Source organism: Mus musculus, chromosome X (genome assembly GCF_000001635.26).
Source record: "Mus musculus strain C57BL/6J chromosome X, GRCm38.p6 C57BL/6J".
NCBI classification, from domain to species: Eukaryota; Metazoa; Chordata; class Mammalia; order Rodentia; family Muridae; genus Mus; species Mus musculus.
In genome coordinates this window covers 151,389,275-151,413,172 of record NC_000086.7, presented here as the reverse complement: position 1 = coordinate 151,413,172, position 23,898 = coordinate 151,389,275, and the positions used below count along the sequence as shown (strand labels likewise).

At 39.1% G+C, this 23,898-nt stretch overlaps 1 protein-coding gene across 4 annotated transcripts in view; it reads right to left on the bottom strand.

Annotated features, from left to right (window-relative positions):
• The window catches only part of Fam120c (family with sequence similarity 120, member C), a 131,621-nt gene that overhangs the window by 60,967 nt on the left and 46,756 nt on the right, over nt 1-23,898 (bottom strand). For 2 of the 4 annotated variants that reach the window (XR_003953004.1, XM_030251275.1), the window contains exons 4-5: nt 13,370-13,498; nt 7,418-7,538 (exon numbers count right to left, since the gene is read on the bottom strand). Coding sequence is in view for 2 of the 4 variants with exons in the window: in XM_011247802.3 (XP_011246104.1) it covers nt 13,370-13,498 (129 nt within the window). In the remaining 2 variants the exon portion in view is untranslated. The remainder of the gene's footprint in view (nt 1-7,417; nt 7,539-13,369; nt 13,499-23,898) is intronic. The other 2 variants (XM_011247802.3, NM_198105.2) reach the window with 1 other exon arrangement.

Below are 23,898 nucleotides of genomic sequence, written 5' to 3'. Positions count from 1 at the left end.
AGTGTTTTCAGAGTGCACAAAAAAGTTGTGTTCCAGAGATACTCAAAGTTGAACCTTGTGCTGCAACTGGACTTGGTAATGTGTAAGAATCACCCAAGTGGTATTGGTTTTATAGGCATGAATGGGTCATGGAAAACAGCTGAGGCTTGGCACAGTGAGAGGTCAAAGAAGGCCATTGGTAAAGTGCAGCCTCGGTTGCAGTTGACAACCCAGGACTGAAAGGGTCATGCAAAGAAGTTGAGGCTTGGAACCATAAAGAGAGCCTATGAGAGGCTATTGATAAAGCCTAGTTGCAGTGGAAGACTCCAGTGAATTAGAGATGCCAGTACCATGGGATGACCACCAAGAGCAGCAGCAGCACTGGAGTGGAGTCAAGCAGAATGGTATAGAGGGCAGAGCTGGAGATGTGACCCAAGCTCTTTGGGGAAGCCTAAAAGATCATGTATAGAACCCAGGCATTGGAACAAGAAGCTGTGAAGTTGAAGTTGCCTTGGAGACCCCAAGTAAAGATACCAGAGCTATGGGATACCTGCAAAAGAAAGCTGCCAACAGGAAGTGGAACCAGCCCAAGAGAAAGAAGTTGCAGTCTACAAAGCAGAAAGTTGCACACCAGACATAGGGATGTAGAGTTTGGAGTTTTCCCAGACGGCTTTTAGTCTTGCTTTGGTCCAGGAATTCCTCAGTATATTGTTTTGGAATGGTAATGTATATTCTGTGATGATAGAGGTATGTGATCTGCTTTTTAATTTTGACTTTATAGGGGATTACAGTTAAGCTATTGAATGAATCCAGAAGAGACTTTGAACTTTTAAACATTGTTGAGACTGACAGACTATGGATGCTTTAGAAGATGAATGGACTAAATGTGTTATGCTATGGTGCGGTATGGTTCCCATAGACTCATGTGTTTGAACAAGTCTATGGAGGCCAGGGAGTGGAATGGAATGGTTTGAATAGGTTTGGCCCCCATAAACTTATGTGTTTGAAAGCTTGGCCCACAGAGAGTGATACTATTAGGAGGTGTGGCCTTGTTGAAGTAGATGTGGCCTTGTGGGAGGAAGTGTGTCACTGTGGAGGTAGGCTTTGACAGTCTTCTCCTGTTTGCCTTCAGAACAAGATGTAGAACTTTCAGCTCCTCCAGCACCATGCCTGCCTGGATATTGTTATGCTTGAAGCCATGATGATAATAGATTGAACCTCAGAACCTGTAAGCCAGCCCCAATTAAATGAGCTGCCTTACCCATGGTGTGTCTTCACAGCAATAAAACCCTAACTAAGACAAATGAACTTAACAAACATCTACAGAATATTCTATCCAAAACACTAAAGAATACACATTCTACTCAGCAGCACACAGATTACTTAAAATAGATCACATCTTTGTGTAACACACAAATCTTTACAAATTCAGAAAAATTTAAGCAACTCTAGTCTATCTATCTGAGCATAATGCATTAAGCTTAAAATTAAAACTTAAAATCCACATCAAATAAATTTCTTATAAATATAGAAACTCATAGAGGTTAAACAACTCATTACAAAATGATGAAGGATCAAAGAAGTAATCAGGAAATATGGAAAAAAATCCTGGAACAATATGAAAACATAACAAAACCTCTGAAACACATCAGAAGTGTTCTATAAGGGAAATTTATAGTTCTAAGCACATGCATTACTACATCAGAAGGAACTGGGCATGTTGGTACACATGTTTAATCACAGAATTTAGGAGGCAGAGGCAGGCCAATCCCTGTAAGTTCAAGGACAGCCTGGCCTACATAGCTAGTTTCAGGATAGTCAGAGCTACCCTGATATACCTTGTCTCTAAACAACAACCACTAATCAAAATGAGCACAAATAAATGACCTGATAATGCAACTTTTGATGAATAAGAATACAATAAATTGAACGCTGGTTTATCCTGACCCATTCCTTGTTCGCAACCACTCACAGGAGAACGGAATTAACATCAAATATAACTAGACCCAGGGCTATCCACAATAATTCACAATAAACATAATCCTAAATGGAGAAAAACTTGAAATAATCCTACTGAAATCAGGAAGAAGATAGGGCTACCTACACTCCTTTTCAATATACTGATCAAAGCACTACCTAGAATAATAAGTCAAGAGAAGGAATTAAAGAATACAAATGGGAAAAGAAGAAATCCTCATTTGTCAAAGACATGATATTACACAGAAGAGATCCCAAAAATTCTACCAGAAAACTTTTAGAAACAATAAATAATTTCAGCAACATGAAAGGATACAGAATCAACTTGCAAAAATCAAGTCTTTCTATATACCAACAAGATACATTGATAAAAAGAGATCATGGAATACTCTCATTCATAACAGCCTCACAGATATCTACAAACAAACCTAAACAAGGTGATGAAGGAGCCCTACAATGACAAGAAAACATCTAAAGAAAGAGATAAAGACACTACTAGAAATAGAATGACATCCCATGCTCATGGGTTGATGACAGACTACTATGAAAATGACCATTATAGGAGGCAGAGGCAGGCAGATAGCTGTGAGTTCGAGGCCAGCCTGGTCTATAAAGTGAGTCTAGAACAGCCAGGGCTTGTTCCATAGAGAAACTCTGTCTCGAAAAACTAAACCAACTAACCAACCAAAAAACAAACAAAACTTATGTATAGATTCAATGCAACCCTAATCAAAATCTCCATCTCATTCTTTATAGAAATAGGAAAACAAACTATGCTAAAATCTGTATAGAACCACAAAAAAAAAACCCAGTCAAAATAATACTGAGCTAAAAGAACATTACCAGTGGACTTACTATTCCATATCTCAAGATATATTACAGAGCCATAGTAAAAGAAAAAAAACCAATATGGTACTGGCACAAAAACAGTCACTGTAACAAAATCCAAGATCCAAACATGAGTACACAAAAATTCAGCAAAAACATACAATTGAGAAAAAGTATCTTCTACAAATGGTGCTAGGAAATTGGATGTCCACACATAGAAGAGTGAAATTTGACCCAGATCTTTCACCTTACAAAAAAATGATCTCCAACTGAATCAAGACCTAAATATGAAACCTAAAACACTGAAACTGCTAGAATAAAACACATGATGTAGGTACAGCAAAGGACTTTTGCTGAGTCCTATATGGTTGTGCAAGGGACAGCATGGCACACTTCCTGCCCCTGGAGCAGAGGCAGCAGGACATGAGCCTCCATGAATGTTGAGTGTTGTTAAAAGTGAGGCTTGTTTGTATATTTTAGTTTATGTTCCTCCTTCAGGGGAATTCCCGTCTGTGAAGGTTAGTTGATGCTTTGTGTTTTACTGTCTATTGTACTGCTAAGTGTGAGTTCCCAAGATCTGGAGTCTGCCCGTGGCCCCTGGAACCCTTGCCCTGAGTTAATTCTGATTGGTGAATAAAGATACTGATAGCCAATAGCTAGGCAGAAGAGATACAGGTGGGGTTGAGGTTTTGTGGCCTTGGAGTGAGAAGACCAAGAGAAGGGAAGGAGCAGAATGAAGCGGTCTTGGAATAAATGAGGATGACGAGGAGAAGGAGAAAAGAAAGAAGTTGCCATGGAAGAAGAATGTGTAGGAACAAGGAGAGCTGCCATGGGCTAAGGGCCAAGAGAATACAGCCCTGAGGGCTGCCCAACTGGGTTAAGAGCAGCCCAGATGGAACATAGTAAATAGTAAGTGATAACTTGAGGTTATCAAAAGTAGATTCTAACAGCATAGAGGGTAGGTAGTGACCCAGATAGTGTGCTACTAAGACATATTAAAAATTAAAGGCTATGTGTGTCTTTTATCCAGACACATAAATAGTTTAAGGCTGGGAAGAAGCAGCTCTGGCCAGGATTTTTAATTATTTTTTACTACAAAGGTTAATGACTATATGATAACCAGAAGACAGCATGTGTCTGGGAGGCTAGGGTATGTCTAACGTCCTTAGCAAAATGGTAATTGTTGTTACCTTCAGAATAGCCCTTAAGGCTGTGGGGAAAAAAGACTCCTAAAACCTGAATTCAAAAATATATAATTTCTCAACTATGCAAAATATAAGGATGCAACATGAATTACATGAGGGACTTCATGGACCTAAAAGAACAAAGGCAGTTGCACCATGAGCCAGATTGTCAGAAAGATATTGAGGAAGGAGATAAAGAGATTTGGGGAACAGTGATCGTAGGGTAAGATCCCACTCAGCTAAACTTATTCTTTGTGCTTACAAAGGCAGACAGACGTCTGAGTTCAAGATTGCCTGGACAGATCAAATTTAGGCCCAGACATAGTGTGAGTGGTGATCTCAGAGCTGGATCCCACCCAGCTGGCTTATTGTCTGTGCTTAAAAAGGCAGACAGATCTCTGAATTCATTTGCAATGTTTAAAAAGGTGAACTTGCTGTCTTCTAATAATCAAGGGGCTAAGGTCATAAAATGCTGATTAGTAAACAAAAGGGAACCTGGAGTAAATGATTGAATTAATATATAAATAAAAGACTGGTCTTTGGTCCACAAGAGAGAACTACCCATAGAGAATTACTTGGAGAGCAAACACAGATCTTTTAGAATTTTTTCTAGCAGCTTTTATGATGTTGGTCCGAAAATACAAGAATTTTTTTCTAGCAGCTTTTTGGACTTTGGTTGGAAAACCCATGAGCTATCTAGAGAGCTTTCAGAACATTTTTCTGGCAAGAGAGAGCTGTCCCAAGCAGAGAGAGCTGTCTGGAGCAGAGAGATACTCGAACAGAAATCTATCTTGAGCAGGCTACAGAATCAACCACTATTTATAGAGAGAGGTCTAGGGAGCCATCTCAAGCAGAATACAAAGCCCATGATTGACTTTGAGTTGTTTCTTATGAGGCTCTCAAACCCCTTCCTTAGAACCCCTCTCTAAGTCAAGGCTGGTTCTTGACAGACTTCCTGAATAGGACACAATTTGCCCAAGAATTAATGCCAACAACTGATACATAGGACTCCATAAAACTAAAATGATTCTGCATGGCTACCCCTCCCCCAAAATAACAATCACATGAGAAGAAAGCCCACAGAAGGGGAAAGAATCTTTGTCAGCTATATGTCTGACAGAGGATTAAGAGCCAGAATAATAGCTAAAATTAAATCTACCATATGAACATATACTACTCAGCCATGTTTACTGATGCTCTATTCATAATAGCTAGGAAATTGAAACAACTTAATGTTTCATAATGTCCTTCAACTGAAAAATAGGTAATGAAAATATAGGACACTATACAACTTTGTATGTAAATGGGTGAAACTAGAAAAAAAATCATATTGAGTGATATAACCCAGACCCAGAAACAGGAGGGAGGTGGGAAAGTAACAATAACAGCAATAGCATCTGAAAAACTCATAAGGAATCATACCATTAGTGGTCTATTTGAAAATACCTATAATGCATGTAAGTCTCTCTCTGTGTCTCTCTGTTTCTCTGTCTCTTGTCTCTCTGTCTCTCTGTCTCTCTGTCTCTGTCTCTCTCTCTCTCTCTGTCTCTCTCTCTCTCTCTCTCTCTCTCTCTCTGTGTGTGTGTGTGTGTGTGTGTGTGTGTGTGTGTGTGTGTACCCATATAGAAAATTTCATATCTGGGTTGAAAATGTTCCCCTCCAGAGCTAATAAAACCCTCAATATCAAACATGAGAAATCCTCTTTTGGGTTATTTGTTAGGGTTTTGAAGAGACTCCCAAAACAGAAGCTTTTGCTGTTGCTCTTGATTATGCACCATAGCTGAAATGTAAGTCCCTATTCCTAGCATGGTCCAGAGGACCTAGGCTGGAACTGACCTGAACGCCTCCTCCCTGAGAACTAGATTTCATGGTACCAGAAGACAGTATACAGGCTTCCTAAGGAGGGAAGTAACCAACAGTTCTACCTAGCTCTGACACTTATAAACCACAACAATAACTCTAGGGGAGCAATGGTGGTATGCATACTCTAACAGTAATCAAAAGCTTTCTAACTGGACTTGAGGGAAATCACGCTTCACTCAGGACTAGTGAAGCTATGGATCTTAGAGGAGAACCTACAACCACCACTTTATAGAACCAGTGTAATTCCTAACTACATTCTAAATATTTATCCTTACATCCACAGGTAAGTGTAGTCCTTACCCTTCATCAATGAAACTTCTCTTTGCAACAGACTTAGACCATTTCAGAAACCATAATCGATTAAAAATGCAGAAGTGTGGAGCCTAGTCCCATCAGATAAATCTATAACACAACTCCTTCATCTAAAATTTAAGAAACATGGAAGAAGGAGTGGAAGACTGTATTAGCTAGAGGACAAAGGAGTTTTCTGTGAGATTGTATCTTCTAGAAATGGCATGGACATCCATGAAGTCTCACTAATATTGTTAACTAAACAAACATGACCTGAGCAAGGACTATACCAATAGATATGTTAAGCTAACATGGAAGAGGGAAACTCAGAAGTCTCAACCTTAGATGAGGAACTAGAGGTAATTGAGGGATTCTGAGAGCAGGGAAGACCAATACCAATTGATCAGCCCTGAATAAAATAAATTATAATTTAAAAAGAAAGAAAGGAAACAGCCATAGGATTCTATTGTGTAATACCAAAAGATCTAAAATGGTGAGGCTTTGTTTTGCTTTGTTCCCCTCCCCCATGGGTTAGTAAGGAAGGAGCTAGGCTGTGGAGCTAACACAGTTGGTAAAATACTTGCTGAGCATGCATATGGACCTGAGTTTGGTAGCTAGCACCCATGGCAGAAAGCAAGACATTATGGTGCATGCTTGTAGTCTCAGCACTGGGGAGGGGGAGAAATAAAGATTCCTGGGGCTCACTGGCCAGCCTTCCTAGCCTAATTGGCAAGGCACAAATCCCAGTAAGACACTTTGTCTCAACAAAAAGGTGGAGAACTGTTGAAGATTGACACCCACAGTTGACCTCTGGCATCCATATGCACACAAACACATATATTTGGTACCTTTGAGGTCAAGGAAGTAAAGAACAAAAGTAAGAAACAAAAAATCTACTTGAAGAAACAATCAAAAACTTTTCCAAATTTAATAAAAGACAAAGTTAGAGATTCAAGAAGCTAAGCAAAATCTAAACATAATAAATTCAAAGAAATCCACACCAGAAACATTACTGAAAAATTCTAGGAAACAAAGAACTAACTTCACACTAAATCTACACAATCCGTTTTTAAAACTACATTAAGTATGTTCATGTGTCTATGTCACTTTACACAAGTGGAGATCAGAGGACAGCCTTCAGAAATGGGTTCTTTCCTACAATATGGGTCTCAGGGAACAAACTCAAGTTATGGGATTGGCAGCAACTACCTTTGCTTGCTGGGCTACCTCACAGGTCTCTGTAGAGGAAGAACACTTGCCGAATTAGTTACTTTTCTCAATACTATAACAAATACCTGACAAAAGCAACTTGACAAGAAATAAGGGAGGATTTATTTCATCTCAGAGTTTGAGAATGTAGTTCTTCATGGCAGGATGGCGTAGTAGCAGGAACATGAGGGGGTTGTCACATTGCATCTACATTCAGGGAACAAAGAGAGATTAATTATAGTGTGAGCTTACCTCATCCTTTTCATTCATTCTAAGGCCCCAGTCCATAGGAATGGTGCACTCCTATTCAGGGTGAGTGCTCTAGTCAAGTTGGGGCAAGTGGGGCTGGGATCAAGGTACTTGCTCCACCATACCTGATGCCCTGAGTTTGAATCCAAAGGATATAAGAAAAGAATCAACTCCTGGGAGTTATCTATGACCTGTACATGAATGCCATGCTGCACCACACATGCATACAAATAAGTACATGGTTTTTCTTTAAAAAAAAAAAAACTTAGTTGGGCTGTGGTAGCATATAGCTTTAATCCCAACATTCAGGAAGCAGAGGTAGTTGCATCTCTGAGTTCATGGACAGCCTAGGCTATATATAACAAGTTCCAGGACAACCAGAGTTTCATGGTTAGACAATGTTTCAACAACCAACCAGCCAAACAAACAAACATCAAAAATGCAGTCAAACTGACAGTGAAGATTAACTACCAGACTTGCCAGCTCACTTTTGAGTCTTTATTATCTTGTAAAAAATAGTTTGACATAGCACAAAAAACTACAACTGTTGTTCATGAAACAAAATACAAATATACTCTGTGAAATACCAATAATTCGATTGCAGAAACACAAAATATTTCAGAGGTTTGATATAAAATATATTAATCCTAAATAATGATGACTTAAAATAAGGAAAAATATGATTCTACTGTAGATGTGTAAAATACATTTGTATGACTGACTAGAGAGATGACTTGCTAAACAAAATGTGTTTCTTATCCAAGTATAAGTTCAACTCTTTAGCATCCACATAGAGGTATGGAGGCATACATTTGCAATTCCAGTGCTGAGGAAGCAGATGGGTGGATTCCTGTAGCTCACTGGCTAGCCAGCTTAGCCAAATGGGTAAGCTCTAGGTTAAGCGAAGGACCCTGTCTTACAAAATAAGATAGAGGGGCTGTAGAAATGGCTCAGTGCTTAATAGTTAACTGTTATAGGTTGGAGATAATGGCTTAGGGGTTAACAGAAATGACTGCTCGTTCAGAGAACCTGAGTTCAGTTTCCAACACCCACACCAAGCCTCTTTTTTTGTTTGTTTTTTTTTTGGGTTTTTGTTTTTGGTTTTTTTTTTTTTTGGTTTTTTGTTTTGTTTTGTTTTTCGAGACAGGGTTTTTCTGTATAGCCCTGGATGTCCTAGAACTCACTTTGTAGACCAGGCTGGCCTCGAACTTAGAAATCCACCTACCTCTGCCTCCCGAATGCTGGGATTAAAGGCATGCGCCACCATGCCAGGCTCACACTGAGCCTCTTACAATTGCCTCTAATATCCATATCCAGGAGATCCAATGGCTCTTGTCTACAAGGGCAACTACACTTGTGTGTGTATATGCCCACATGCACACAGACACGTAATTAAAACAAATTTTTTCAAAACTAGAACATATTGCTCCCCCAGAGGGCCCAGTTCCAGGGGATCCAGGGCATCTGTCCTTTTAGGACACCTACTCATGTGTGCACACTCATATCCATATATAATTAAAATAAAATAAAATTAAAAAGAAAGAAAATAGAGAGTGAGTGAGAAACACACTTAACATTGACCTCTGGCCTCCATATGCATGTACAAAACAGTCCAAGTGCACTGTCACAAATGCAGGCATGCACATACAGAGAATATACTATGCGGTAGTTATAATAATGAATCATCTTACCAAACTAAGACTAGAAGAACCCATATAGTAATGTATGTCTACAAAACCAACTGCTCTTATCGTATTTAATAATGACTGAAATTTTTCTCTATAGAACTGGAATAAGAAAAAGAATTCTAGTCTTGGCAGTCCTAGAAATCCTAAACAGTACAATAACTCAGGGTTAGGAGGGAGGTCTACAAATTGGAAAAGAAAAATAAAGCATCTCCTTTCAGAAACATGGCCACCTCCACCAAAACTGCCAGACAGCCTACCAAACACTCTTACAAGTAATGACTGAGCACTGAAAGGTCCACGCCAAGACTCAGCACGTAGAACTCAATCTTATTTCTATGAGTAATTATAAATAATAATGAACAAAATAGTAGCCTTTATAATAAATGAAATAGTAAATAGTACATGAAATAGTAAGAATAAACACTAAAAACCATGTACAGAGCCTGAGAGCATAACTCTGTGTATTGTGGAATACTTGTCTAACATGCACAAGGCCATGAGGTCAATATCTAGTACCATAAGAAAAAAAGGAAAAGCATAAAGATAAAACTAAATTAAAAAATATTGCAGGGGTTATATGTTAAAACTATAAGACATTAAAGAGATTTTTTAATTAAAAAGGCATAAATAAAATGGATTTGGCATATTACTGAAATCAAATATTCACAACTGAGCTCAGCTGTACAGACCTATAATCCTAGCTACTTGGAAAACTGAGACAGAAAGATCACAAGTTACAGACCTGACTAAGCCACACATTTTATTAAAGGCAATATAGTGAGATCTTATTTAAAAAGAAAAAAGAGTTAAAAAAAAAAAAGGCTAGGGATAGAACGTCATGATAGATGTCTGGCACTACATACATGTATGTGGCCCTAGGTTTAATCAGTAGTATTTGGGGGAAAGATTTCTTCTGCATATTTAACACAATTCCAACTGAAATCAAAGAAAGAATTCTTTCTTTCTTTCTTTCTTTCTTTCTTTCTTTCTTTCTTTCTTTCTTTCTTCCTTCCTTCCTTCCTTCCTTCCTTCCTTCCTTTCTTTCCTTTCCTTCCTTCCCTTTCCTTTCCTTTCTTTCCTTTCTTTCCTTTCTTTTCTCTCTCTCTCTTTCCTTCCTTCCTTTATTTATTTTAATAGATACAAACAAGACTATTCTAAAATTTATATGGAAAGGCAAAGGAGCTTACAAATACAAATCGAAGAGAATTTCTGGGACTAGAGAGATAGCTTAGTGGTTAAGAGCAAGCTTAGTGGTTAAGAGCACTGACTGCTCTTCCAGAAGTCCTGAGTTCAATTCCCAGCAACCACACGTTGGTTCACAGTCATCTGTAATGGGATCCTATGTCCTCTTCTGATGTATCTGAAGATAGCTATGGTGTACTCACATACATAAAATAAATAAAATCTTTTTTAAAAAGAATGAAATTTGGAAAATCACAACTCAGCTTCAAGACTTAATATTGAGGTATTAGTCATTAAGTTGATGCACTTCTGATAAAACAATGTACATATTTATTAATCAAAAAGTACAGAAATACACTGATATAAATATAGTCAACTGATTTTTTAATATATAAAAACACAAAGGCGATTCAAGGGAGAAAAAAATAGTCCTTTCTACCAACTATATTCAGACACTGGGATAACCACATGCAAAACCAAAAGACAAATGACCTCATATTTTATACACAAATTAACTAAAGATATACATGTGAAATGTACAATCATTTGACTTATTAAAAAGAAAGGCTGACAAGTTAGTTCAATCAATAATGTTCTTGCCTTGTAAGCATGAGGACCCCAGTTTGATCCCTAGAACCTACATTAAAATGTTGGATAAATGGATGGTAAGTGCAAGGAAAAAAAGTTCATTGTGTATAATGGAACATGCCTGCAATCTTAGCACTCAGGAGGCAGAGACAGGGAGAACAGTGCAAGTTTAAGGACAGTGTGGTCTATATAGCAAGTTTGGGGACAGCCAGAGCTACCTAGTGAGTCTCAAAAAAACAAACAAAAGTTCACTATGAGCCATTTATAAATACAAATTAAAACTATGATTAGCACTGTGGGTATAATTGAGCAGTAGAGTACTTGCCTGGAAGGACAAGGTACTTTATAAATAAATCAGGACTAGCAAGAAAATGCTTGCCACGAAGCCTGACCATGTGAGTTGGATGCCAAGTGGTAAAGGAGAGAACAGACCCTTGCAGGCTGTCTTCTGACCTCCACATAAGCACACTCTACACATACACACACACACACACACACACACACACACGTGAGCACTTGCATGCACAGAAATTTTATTTAAAATATTGTCCAAGCATGGGTAAGGAAAGAGACAGCTACTATGAAAAATGGTTTGGCATTGTTATACATTTATATATACACTTACCATATGCTCTAGAAATCGTAATTCTAGATATTTACACTATGAAAATGAAATGCTATATTCATACAAAAACTTGTATGCAAGTGTTTACAGCAGCTCTATTTATAGCAACCTAAATTTATATTCAATCTAAATATTCTTTAAGGCATGTGTGGATGAATGAGCTGTTCATACATCCATAAAATTGAATTACACACACACACACACACACACACACCACAAAACATCCAATAACTTGAAAATTCCCTTTTTTCTTTAAGAGGCTTCCTTTCATATGTGTGTATATATGCCACATACATGGAAGAGTGTCAGATCCCTTGGAGCTAGAGGTATAAGCAGGTATGAGCTCCCCACATGGATGCTGTCAATGAATTCCAGTCCTCTGCACATGTAACAGTACATGCTCTTAAGCACTGAGCCATCTCTATAGCCCAACTTGAAAGAATCATAAAAGTATTATGTCAAATGACAAAAGACATTCTCAAACTACTATACTTTATGATTCCACCCATGTAATATCATCTAGAAGGCACAACTATAGTTACAGAGAATGCCCAGGTATTAGGAATGGGTTTCGGTGGTATTACAAAGGGACAGCCTGAGAATCAGGGGGAATAGGATACTGCAACTTTTCTGAATTCTAATTTTAATGATGATTACATAAATCAATAATTCAAAATTTCATAGAACTGTACACACACAAAAATCAAACTGACTAATTTTAATTTAAAAACAGTATAAGTTTAGAAATGAATTGCACATGTAAATCAAATTGCTAAAAACGAAACTACTTATTTTTGTAAATTTTACTTTATAATATAAAATCCTAGTTGGGGGGCCTTTCTTCCAATATTAACAATTATTTTTATTCTTATTTTATGGGGACTCATTTTAAATAGTTTTTTATTATCCACTTTATTTTATAGCAAGACATCCTTTATATTAAAATATACATTAAGAACAATGAAATGGCTCAGTGGGCAAAGGCACTTGCCACCAATCCCCAGAACCTACATGGTACAAGGAGAGGACCAACTCCCCAAAGTTGTCCCCTAGCCACCACATGTATACTGTGGCTTATACACAATAATAAACAAAAAATTTTAAAATATGTAAACATCAAGATTAGCTAAGGATGTAGTTTAGTTGTATTCTACGGCATGGGTTTGATCCCTAGCATATAATGCTGAGAGAAGTCTCATAGTGGCATTACCTAGAATATTTTGTTTCTAGGAAATGAGATTTTAGGCAGGTTATTTATTTTCTAATTTTCAGAATATGTTTGTAATACATTAATCATCAGTAAGAAAAAAACAAGAACAAAGGACTCATTCTATTCAGATCTTAGAGTATTTTTAAAGGAAATTTTAGAATTTCAGCCAGTAAGTAGGGGAAATCAAGTAGGAAGGAGGAAACTGGCAACCAGAGAAAAGAACAGTGGACTTGGTACTGTGGCAGGCAAATGTAAGAAAGCTGGCAAAGGCCAGCAAGATGGGCCAGCAAGTAAAGACACTTGCCACTAAGCCTGACAGCATGAGTTTGATTCCCATAAGGCACATGGTGGAAGGAGACAACCAACTCCAACAGGTTGTCATCTGACCGCCGCACATAGGAGAATGCATGCATCTGCAAACATGTGCACCCAAAATATTTTTTTTATTAAAACTAAAGAAAGCTGGTTATTCTTGGGAAGGGGAAGACAAACTCACCTGAGATTGTTTGAAGACATCCTTGCCAACCACATCCAGGTTTGAGGGGTCTTTGATGGAACTAACATACTCAGAAACAGCCTTGATCACGACGTCACAAGGGGGAAGAACCAGCTGATGAGCTCGGACCTAGGAAAGGCAAGATCAATAAGGGATACCAATGTCAAAGTCGAATCACTAAGAGAAATTCCAAAAATGAATGATACCTTGGCATGGTCTACCAGAGTCTCCAGAAAATAAAAGAGAAAAGAACTAGATAACAATTATTGGAAGAGGTGGTTGACACCCAAACATTTCCAGCTTAAATAGCAAAATAGGGAACTTTACAAAGCAGGAAAATCCAGCTTATGTCCAGATGGATTGGCTAGGTTTGGGGGGCTACCTATTCTCAGTGAGAGGGAGCATCAACAGTAGCTGGGCACAAACCAGAAAAGCTTAGACAATCTGCAGTTGTCTCCATACCAGACATTTTAATGTATTTTATTACATTTATTTATTTGTTTGTGTGCGTTGTGCTACAATACACACGTGGAGGTCAGAGGACAACGAATAGGAATCAGTTCTCTCCTTCCACTATGTGGGTCCCAGGGATTAAACTCGGGTTGTAGGTTTGGTTGTATGCATCTCTACCCATCAAGCCATCTTGATCACTCCTTAACAGATATTTTAAACAGCAGAAAAACAGGGCAGATCCTACATGGCAACAGGAATGATGGAAGGAGATGCTGGAAAAACTGTTCTCAGTGCTGGGTGGATGGTACTCAGAATTCATTGGAGCAGTAGTGAAATGTCATGCTGTGTAGGTAGGTAGGCTGTGCAAGACACACTCCTGGGGAAACTCAGAAAGAGTTGCAGGGACTATATACTGAAGTCTAGCCAGGAGAAGACTGCTCAACTGGAGTAAAGGAACTTTAAATGGAAAATACATATTAAGTGAGTAGAAAACTTCCTGGGAGCCAGAATTTGCAGTGAAATTTCACATTAGCTCAAAGTAGTACACTAGACAACTAGAAGGACTATGCAGGACTGTGAAGCCACCATTTATAATCAGCCCTATTATGGAAAACCCAGATGTGTAAGTGACATCTGAGAATCCATCTTTGAAGTCCTGCACCTAAACTGGAACCCCATGTGTAAGCCAGGTTCCCAAAGAAAGACCTGGAAACAAAAACACATCTACCTAGGACATGGTTGGCATCTGCCACCTGACATCTCAAGGAAATTCTCAAAGCAAGCCAGCCTTCTGGGACTCTGGAAATGAATGCCCAGACACTCAAAACCAAATCAGCAATTAAGTTGTTCAGTGTTTCTTCACTTTATCCCCAAACCCAGTGAGAACTCTTCCCTTCACATTTACTGCTCCTTTATTCAATACCAAGTGTCAATTTAGCAAGCGGATTGGGTCCTGCTCTGTTCTTCCCACATCTGTTATATTCCTTTCTCCTTACAACTCCCTAATAGTATAGGCTTGCCTGGTATGCAGCGGGTCTCTGTGTCTTCTGAGAAGTGGGACTGTTTTATGTTACCTGATCTCATGTCTTTACCCTTCCCTTTCAGTCTACTGTTAGTGAAAACTGTCTCATATCCTCCACTTTTGGTTGCCATTCTCCTTCCTATTTATGTTCTCTCCTTTCTATTAATTCAATACTACTATATATACTATATATACTGTGCTTTCTCCTCAGATCCACAAGAGCTCATTTATTAGCACACACATACTAACAGTGCCTCTTCTAAAAATGGTCAATGTTTAAGTGGTGATGGTTTTGTATTTCACTACTACAGCACAGTATCCTAATGGGCCTAAGCCTGGATAGTGACTACTGCTGTGACAGCATTGTACTCTTGGGGAATACTGGAGATCAAGTCTGGTGCTCTGCGCACAAGTGTAAGAGAGGAAAATGACACCTCAACCCATCAAAAACTGAGTATGGTCACATGTGTTTGTTACCCCAGTACAGGGGGTGAGTGTACGTAAGAGCATTGCTAGGGCTTAATGACTGCAAAGCTCATTCAATGACAGACCCCATCTTAAGAGAATAAGGTGCTAAGTTATATGGCATGATACTTGATATTCTCACGTGGTCTCTGGGCTTGCACCCACATATATGTGTACATATATGGATACACTATACACATTCACACTAACAGAATTTTTAAATAAAAATAATTCAGCAATATATGGAAGATCTTTATATCCTGATTTGAACTAACTGTAAAAAGACCTCTATGAAACAACCAGGAAAAAATGTATTAGACATTAAAATAATAACAGCCAGCAAGATGGCTTAGTGGATAAAGGCATTTACAGCCAATCCTAATGACCTACACTAGATTCTCAGAACCTACACAGGAGAGGGAAAGAATGAATGCCTGCACACTGTCTTCTGACCTCTACACAATCATCATGGCACGCGCGCGCGCGCACACACACACACACACACACACACACACACACACGCACGCACGCACTAAACAAATAAATGTAAAAAAGTTTTCTCCACATAAAAGATAGTACTAAACATGATAAAAAGCAATCTACAGCAAACCAGTAGCCAACATCAAAGTAAATGGTGAGAAGATGGAAGCAATCCCACTAAAATCAGGGACTAGACAAGGCTGCCCACTTTCTCCCTACCTGTTCAACATTGTACTTGAAGTCCTAGCCAGAGCAATTCGACAACAAAAGGAGATCAAGAGGATACAAATTGGAAAGGAAGAAGTCAAAATATCACTTTTTGCAGATGATATGATAGTATATATAAGTGACTCTAAAAATTTTACCAGAGAACTCCTAAGCCTGATAAACAGCTTCAATGAAGTAGCTGGATATAAAATTAACTCAAACAAGTCAATGGCCTTCCTGTACACAAAGGATAAACAGGCTGAGAAAGAAATTAGGAAAACAACACCCTTCTCAATAGTCACAAATATTATACAGTACCTTGGCATGACTCTAACTAAGGAAGTAAAAGATCTGTATGATAAGAACTTCAAGTCTCTGAAGAAAGAAATTAAAGAAGATCTCAGAAGATGGAAAGATCTCCCATGCTCATGGATTGGCAGGATCAATATAGTAAAAATGGCTATCTTGCCAAAAGCAATCTACAGATTCAATGCAATCCCCATCAAAATTCCAATTCAATTCTTCAACGAATTAGAAAGGGCAATCTGCAAATTCATCTGGAATAACAAAAAAACCTAGGATAGCAAAAAGTCTTCTCAAGGATAAAAGAACCTCTGGTGGAATCACCATGCCTGACCTAAAGCCGTACTACAGAGCAATAGTGATAAAAAAAAAAAACTGCATGGTACTGGTATAGTGACAGACAAGTAGACCAATGGAATAGAATTGAAGACCCAGAAATGAACCCACACACCTATGGTCACTTGCTCTTTGACAAGGGAGCAAAAACCATCCAGTGGAAAAAAGACAGCATTTTCAACAAATGGTGCTGGCACAACTGGCGGTTATCATGTAGAAGAATGCGAATTGATCCATTCCTATCTCCTTGTACTAAGGTCAAATCTAAGTGGATTAAGGAACTCCACATAAAACCAGAGACACTGAAACTTATTGAGGAGAAAGTAGGGAAAACCCTCGAAGATATGGGTACAAGGGAAAAATTCCTGAATAGAGCAGCAATGGCTTGTGCTGTAAGATCGAGAATCGATAAATGGGACCTAATAAAATTGCAAAGCTTCTGCAAGGCAAAAGACACCGTCAATAAGACAAAAAGGCTGCCCTTCTGGTCCACTCCAGCACCAAAGTGCCTTGCCTGCAGAGTCTCCAGACACCTGCAAGGAACCACACAGGATTCCCCATGGGATCCTAAGACCTCCGCTGAGTGAAACACAGCGTCTGCTCCAATCCAATAGTGCGGGTCCTGAGACTGCATTAATTAAGGAAGCAGATAACCCGGCCTGATCAGGGGCACAAGTCCCTTCCGGCCCACTGCAGCACCAGGGTCCCTGGCCCGGGGAGTCTCCGGACACCCTCAAGGACCCACACAGGATTCCTCACGGGATCCTAAGATCTCTGGTGAGTGGAACACAATGTCTGCACCAATCCAATCGTAAGGGACCTGAGACTGCATTAACAAGGGAAGCAGTTAACCCGGCCTGAGCAGGGGCACAAGTCCCTTCCGGTTCACTCTAGCAGCGGACTTCCTTGTGCGTGGAGTTTCTGGACACCCCCAAGGTCCTCACAGGACCCTCCACGGGATCTTAAGACCTCTGGTGAGTGGAACACAACTTCTGCCAGGAGGCAGGTTTGAACACCAGATATCTGGGCACCTTCCCTGCAAGAGGAGAGCTTGCCTGCAGAGAATACTCTGACCACTGAAACCAAGAATAGAGCTAGTCTCCCAGGTCTGCTGATAGAGGCTAACATAACCACCTGAGGAACAATCTCTAACCAGAGACAACTATAACAACTAGCTCCAGAGAATACCAGATGGCGAAGGGCAAATGTAAGAATCCTACTAACAGAAATCAAGACCACTCACCATCATCAGAATGCAGCACTCCCACCCCACCTAGTCCTGGGCACCCCAACACAACCGAAAAGCTAGACCTGGATTTAAAAGCATATCTCATGAGGATAGTAGAGGACATCAAGAAGGACTTTAATAACTCACTTAATGAAATACAGGAGAACACTGAAAAAGAGTTACAAGTCCTTAAAGAAAAACAGGAAAACACAACCAAACAGGTAGAAGTCCTTAAAGAAAAACAAGAAAACACATCCAAACAGGTGATGTAAGTGAACAAAACCATACTAGACCTAAAAAGGGAAGTAGACACAATAAAGAAAACCCAAAGTGAGGCAATGCTGGAGATAGAAACCCTGGGAAAGAAATCTGGAACCATAGACACGAGCATCAGCAACAGAATACAAGAGATGGAAGAGAGAATGTCAGGTGCAGAAGATTCCATAGAGAACATCGGCACAACAATCAAAGAACATACAAAACGCAAAAGGATCCTAACTCAAAACATCCAGGAAATACAGGACACAATAAGAAGACCAAACCTACGGATAATAGGAGTTGATGAGAATGAAGATTTTCAACTTAAAGGGCCAGCAAATATCTTCAACAGAATTATAGAAGAAAACTTCCCAAACCTAAAGAAAGACATGCCCATGATCATACAAGAAGCGTACAGAACTCCAAATAGACTGGACCAGAAAAGAAATTCCTCCCGACACATAATAATCAGAACAACAAATACACTAAATTAAGAGAGAATATTAAAAGCAGTAAGGGAGAAAGGTCAAGTAACATATAAAGGCAAGCCTATCAGAATTACACCAGACTTTTCACCAGAGACTATGAAAGCCAGAAGAGCCTGGACAGATGTTATACAGACACTAAGAGAACACAAATGCCAGCCCAGGCTACTATACCCGGCCAAACTCTCAATTACCATAGATGGAGAAACCAAAGTATTCCACGACAAAAACAAATTCACACACTACCTTTCCACGAATCCAGCCCTTCAGAGGATAATAACAGAAAAAAAACAATACAAGGACCGAAATCATGCCCTAGAAAAAGCAAGAAAGTAATCCCTCAACAAACCAAAAAGAAGACAGCCACAAGAACAGTATGCCAACTCTAACAACAAAAATAAAAGGAAGCAACAATTACTTTTCCTTAATATCTCTTATTATCAATGGACTCAATTCCCCAATAAAAAGACCTATAGTAACAGACTGGCTACACAAACAGGACCCAACATTCTGCTGCTTACAGGAAACCCATCTCAGGGAAAAAGACAGACACTACCTCAGAGTAAAAGGCTGGAAAACAATTTTACAAGCAAATGGTCTAAAGAAACAAGCTGGAGTAGCCATTCTAATTTCGAATAAAATCGACTTCCAACCCAAAGTTATCAAAAAAGACAAGGAGGGACACTTCATACTCATCACAGTTAAAATCCTCCAAGAGGAACTCTTTAGTAAAGCTCAAAGCACACATTGCACCTCACACAATAATAGTGGGAGACTTCAACACACCACTTTCATCAATGGACAGATCGTGGAAACAGACTAAACAGGGACACAGTGAAACTAACAGAAGTTATGAAACAAATGGATCTAGCAGATATCTACAGAACATTTTATCCTAAAAAAAAAAAAGGATATACCTTCTTCTCAGCACCTCACGGGACCTTCTCCAAAATTGACCATATAATTGGTCAAAACAGGCCTCAACAGATACAAAAATATTGAAATTGTCCCATGTATCCTATCAGACCACCATGGACTAAGGCTGATCTTCACTAAAAACATAAATAATGGAAAGCCAACATTCACATGGAAACTGAACAACACTCTTCTCAATGATACCTTGGTCAAGGAAGGAATAAAGAAAGAAATTAAAGACTTTTTAGAGTTTAATGAAAATGAAGTGACAACATAACCAAACCTATGGGACCCAATGAAAGCATTTCTAAGAGGGAAACTCATAGCTCTGAGTGCCTCCAAAAAGAAACTAGAGAGAGCACACACTAGCAGCTTGACAACACATCTAAAAGCTCTTGAAAAAAAAGGAAGAAAATTCACCCAAGAGGAGTAGACGGCAGGAAATAATCAAACTCAAGGGCGAAATCAACCAAGTGGAAACAAGAAGAACTATTCAAAGAATCAACCAAACCAGGAGTTGGTTCTTTGAGAAAATCAACAAGATAGATAAACCCTTAGCTAGACTCACTAGAGGGCACAGGGACAGCATCCTAATTAACAAAATCAGAAATGAAAAGGGACACATAACAACAGATCCTGAAGAAATCCAAAACACCATCAGATCCTTCTACAAAAGGCTATACTCAACAAAACTGGAAAACCTGGACAAAATGGACAAATTTCTAGACAGATACCAGGTACCAAAGTTAAATCAGGATCAAGTTAACGATCTAAACAGTCCAATATCCTCTAAAGAAATAGAAGCAGTCATTAATAGTCTCCCAGCCAAAAAAAAGCCCAGGACCAGATGGGTTTAGTGCAGAGTTCTATCAGACCTTCAAAGAAGATCTAATTCCAGTTCTGCACAAACTATTCCACAAAATAGAAGTAGAAGGTACTCTACCCAACTCATTCTATGAAGCCACAATTACTCTGATACCTAAACCACAGAAAGATCAGAACTTCAGATCAATTTCCCTTATGAATATCGTTGGAAAAATCCTCAATAAAATTCTTGCTAACTAAATCCAAGAACACATTAAAGCAATCATCCATCCTGACCAAGTAGGTTTTATTCCAGGGATGCAGGGATGGTTTAATATACGGAAATCCATCAACGTAATCCATTATAAAAACAAACTCAAAGACAAAAACCACATGATCATCTCGTTAGATGCAGAGAAAGCATTTGACAAGATCCAACACCCATTCATGATAAAAGTCTTGGAAAGATCAGGAATTCAAGGCCCATACCTAAACATGATAAAAGCAATCTACAGCAAACCAGTGGCCAACATCAAAGTAAATGGTAAGAAGATGAAAGCAATCCCACTAAAATCAGGGACTAGACAAGGCTGCCCACTTTCTCCCTACCTCTTCAACATAGTACTTGAAGTCCTAGCCAGAGCAATTCGACAACAAAAGGAGATCAAGGGGATACAAATTGGAAAAGAGGAAGTCAAAATATCACTTTTTGCAGATGATATGATAATATATATAAGTGAACCTAAAAATTCCACCAGAGAACTCCTAAACCTGATAAACAGCTTCGGTGAAGTAGCTGGATATAAAATTAACTCAAACAAGTCAATGGCCTTTCTCTACACAAAGAATAAACAGGCTGAGAAAGAAGTTAGGAAAACAACACCCTTCTCAATAGTCACAAATAATATAAAATATCTTGGCGTGACACTAACTAAGGAAGTGAAAAATCTGTATGATAAGAACTTCAAGTCTCTGAAGAAAGAAATTAAAGAAGATCTCAGAAGATGGAAAGATCTCCCATGCTCATTGATTGGCAGGATCAACATTGTAAAAATGGCTATCTTGCCAAAAGCAATCTACAGATTCAATGCAATCCCCATCAAAATTCCAACTCAATTCTTCAGCGAATTAGAAAGAGCAATCTGCAAATTCATCTGGAATAACAAAAAACCTAGGATAGTAAAAACTCTTCTCAAGTATAAAAGAACCTCCTGGAATCACCATGCCTGACCTAAAGCTTTACTACAGAGCCATTGTGATAAAAACTGCATGGTACTGGTATAGTGACAGACAAGTAGACCAATGGAATAGAATTGAAGACCCAGAAATGAACCAACACACCTATGGTCACTTGATCTTCAACAAGGGAGCTAAAACCATCCAGTGGAAGAAAGACAGCATTTTCAACAAATCGTGCTGGCACAACTGGTTGTTAACATGCAGAAGAATGGGAATCGATCCATTCCTATCTCCTTGTACTAAGGTCAAATCTAAGTGGATCAAGGAACTTCACATAAAACCAGAGACACTGAAACTTATAGAGGAGAAAGTGGGAAAAACCCTCGAAGATATGGGCACAGGGGAAAAATTCCTGAATAGAAGAGCAATGGCTTGTGCTGTAAGATCGAGAATTGACAAATGGGACCTCATGAAACTGCAAAGCTTCTATAAGGCAAAAGACACTGTCAATAAGACAAAAAGGCCTTGAAGATATGCGCACAGGGGAAAAATTCCTGAACAGAACAGCAATAGCTTGTTCTGTAAGATCGAGAATTGACAAATGGGACCTAATGAAACTCCAAAGTTTCTGCAAGGCAAAAGACACCGTCAATAAGACAAAAAGACCACCAACAGATTGGGAAAGGATCTTTACTTATCCTAAATCAGATAGGGAACTAATATCCAACATATATAAAGAACTCAACAAGGTGGACTCCAGAAAATCAAATAACCCCATTAAAAAATGGGGCTCAGATCTAAACAAAGAATTCTCACCTGAGGAATACCGAATGGCTGAGAAGCACCTGAAAAAATGCCCAGCATCCTTAATCATCAGAGAAATGCAAATCAAAACAATCCTGAGATTCCATCTCACACCAGTCAGAATGGCTAAGATCAAAAATTCAGGTGACAGCAGATGCTGGTGAGGATGTGGAGAAAGAGGAACACTCCTCCATTGTTGGTGGGATTGCAAGCTTGTACAACCACTCTGGAAATCAGTCTGGCGGTTCCTCAGAAAACTGGACATAGTACTACCGGAGGATCCCGCAATACCTCTCCTGGGCATATATCCAGAAGATGTCCCAACCGGTAAGAAGGACACATGCTCCACTATGTTCATAGCAGCCTTATTTATAATAGCCAGAAGCTGGAAAGACCTCAGATGCCCCTCAACAGAGGAATGGATACAAAAAATGTGGTACATTTACACAATGGAGAACTACTCCGCTATTAAAAAGAATGAATTTATGAAATTCCTAGGCAAATGGATGGACCTGGAGGGCATCATCCTGAGTGAGGTAACACAATCACAAAAGAACTCAAATGATATGTACTCACTGATAAGTGGATATTAGCCAGAAACTTAGTATACCCGAGATATAAGATACAATTTGCAAAACACATGAAACTGAAGAAGAACGAAGACCAAAGTGTGGGCAATTTGCCCCTTCTTAGAATTGGAAACAATCACCCATGGAAGGAGTTACAGAGACAAAGTTTGGAGCTGAGACAAAAGGATGGACCATCTAGAGACTGCCATATCTAGGGATCCATCCCATAATTGGCCTCCAAAGGATGATACCATTGCATACACTAGCAAGCATCGGCTCAAAGGACCCTGATATAGCTGTCTCTTGTGAGACTAGGCCGGGGCCTAGCAAACACATTAGTAGATGTCAGCTGTCAGTCAGCTATTGGATGGAGCACAGGGGCCCCAATGGAGGAGCTAGAGAAAGTATCCCAGGAGCTAAAGAGATCTGCAACCTGCAGGTGCAACAACATTATGAACTAACCAGTACCCCGGAGCTCTTGACTCTAGCTGCATATGTATCAAAAAGATGGCCTAGTCGGCCATCACTGGAAAGAGAGTCCCATTGGACACGCAAACTTTATATCCCCCAGTACAGGGGAATGCCAGGGCCAAAAAATGGGAATGGGCGGGTAGGGAATTGGGGGGAAGGGTATGGGGGACTTTTGGGATAGCATTCTAAATGTAATTGAGGAAAATACGTAATAATAAAAAATATTTTTAAAAAGACAAAAAGGCCACCAAGAGATTGGGAATGGATCTTTACCTATCCTAAATCAGATAGGGGACTAATATCCAATATATATAAAGAACTTAAGAAGGTGGACTCCAGAAAATCAAATAACCCCATTAAGAAATGGGGCTCAGTAAAAAAAAAAAAGATAATGTGGATCATGTCATTAATAAAATGTCTATGTCCCACACTAAAAAAAAAAAAAAAGTAAGAAATGGGGCTCAGAGCTAAACAAAGAATTCTCCCTGAGGAATACCGAATGGCTGAGAAGCACCTGAAAAAATGTTCAACATCCTTAATCGTCAGTGAAA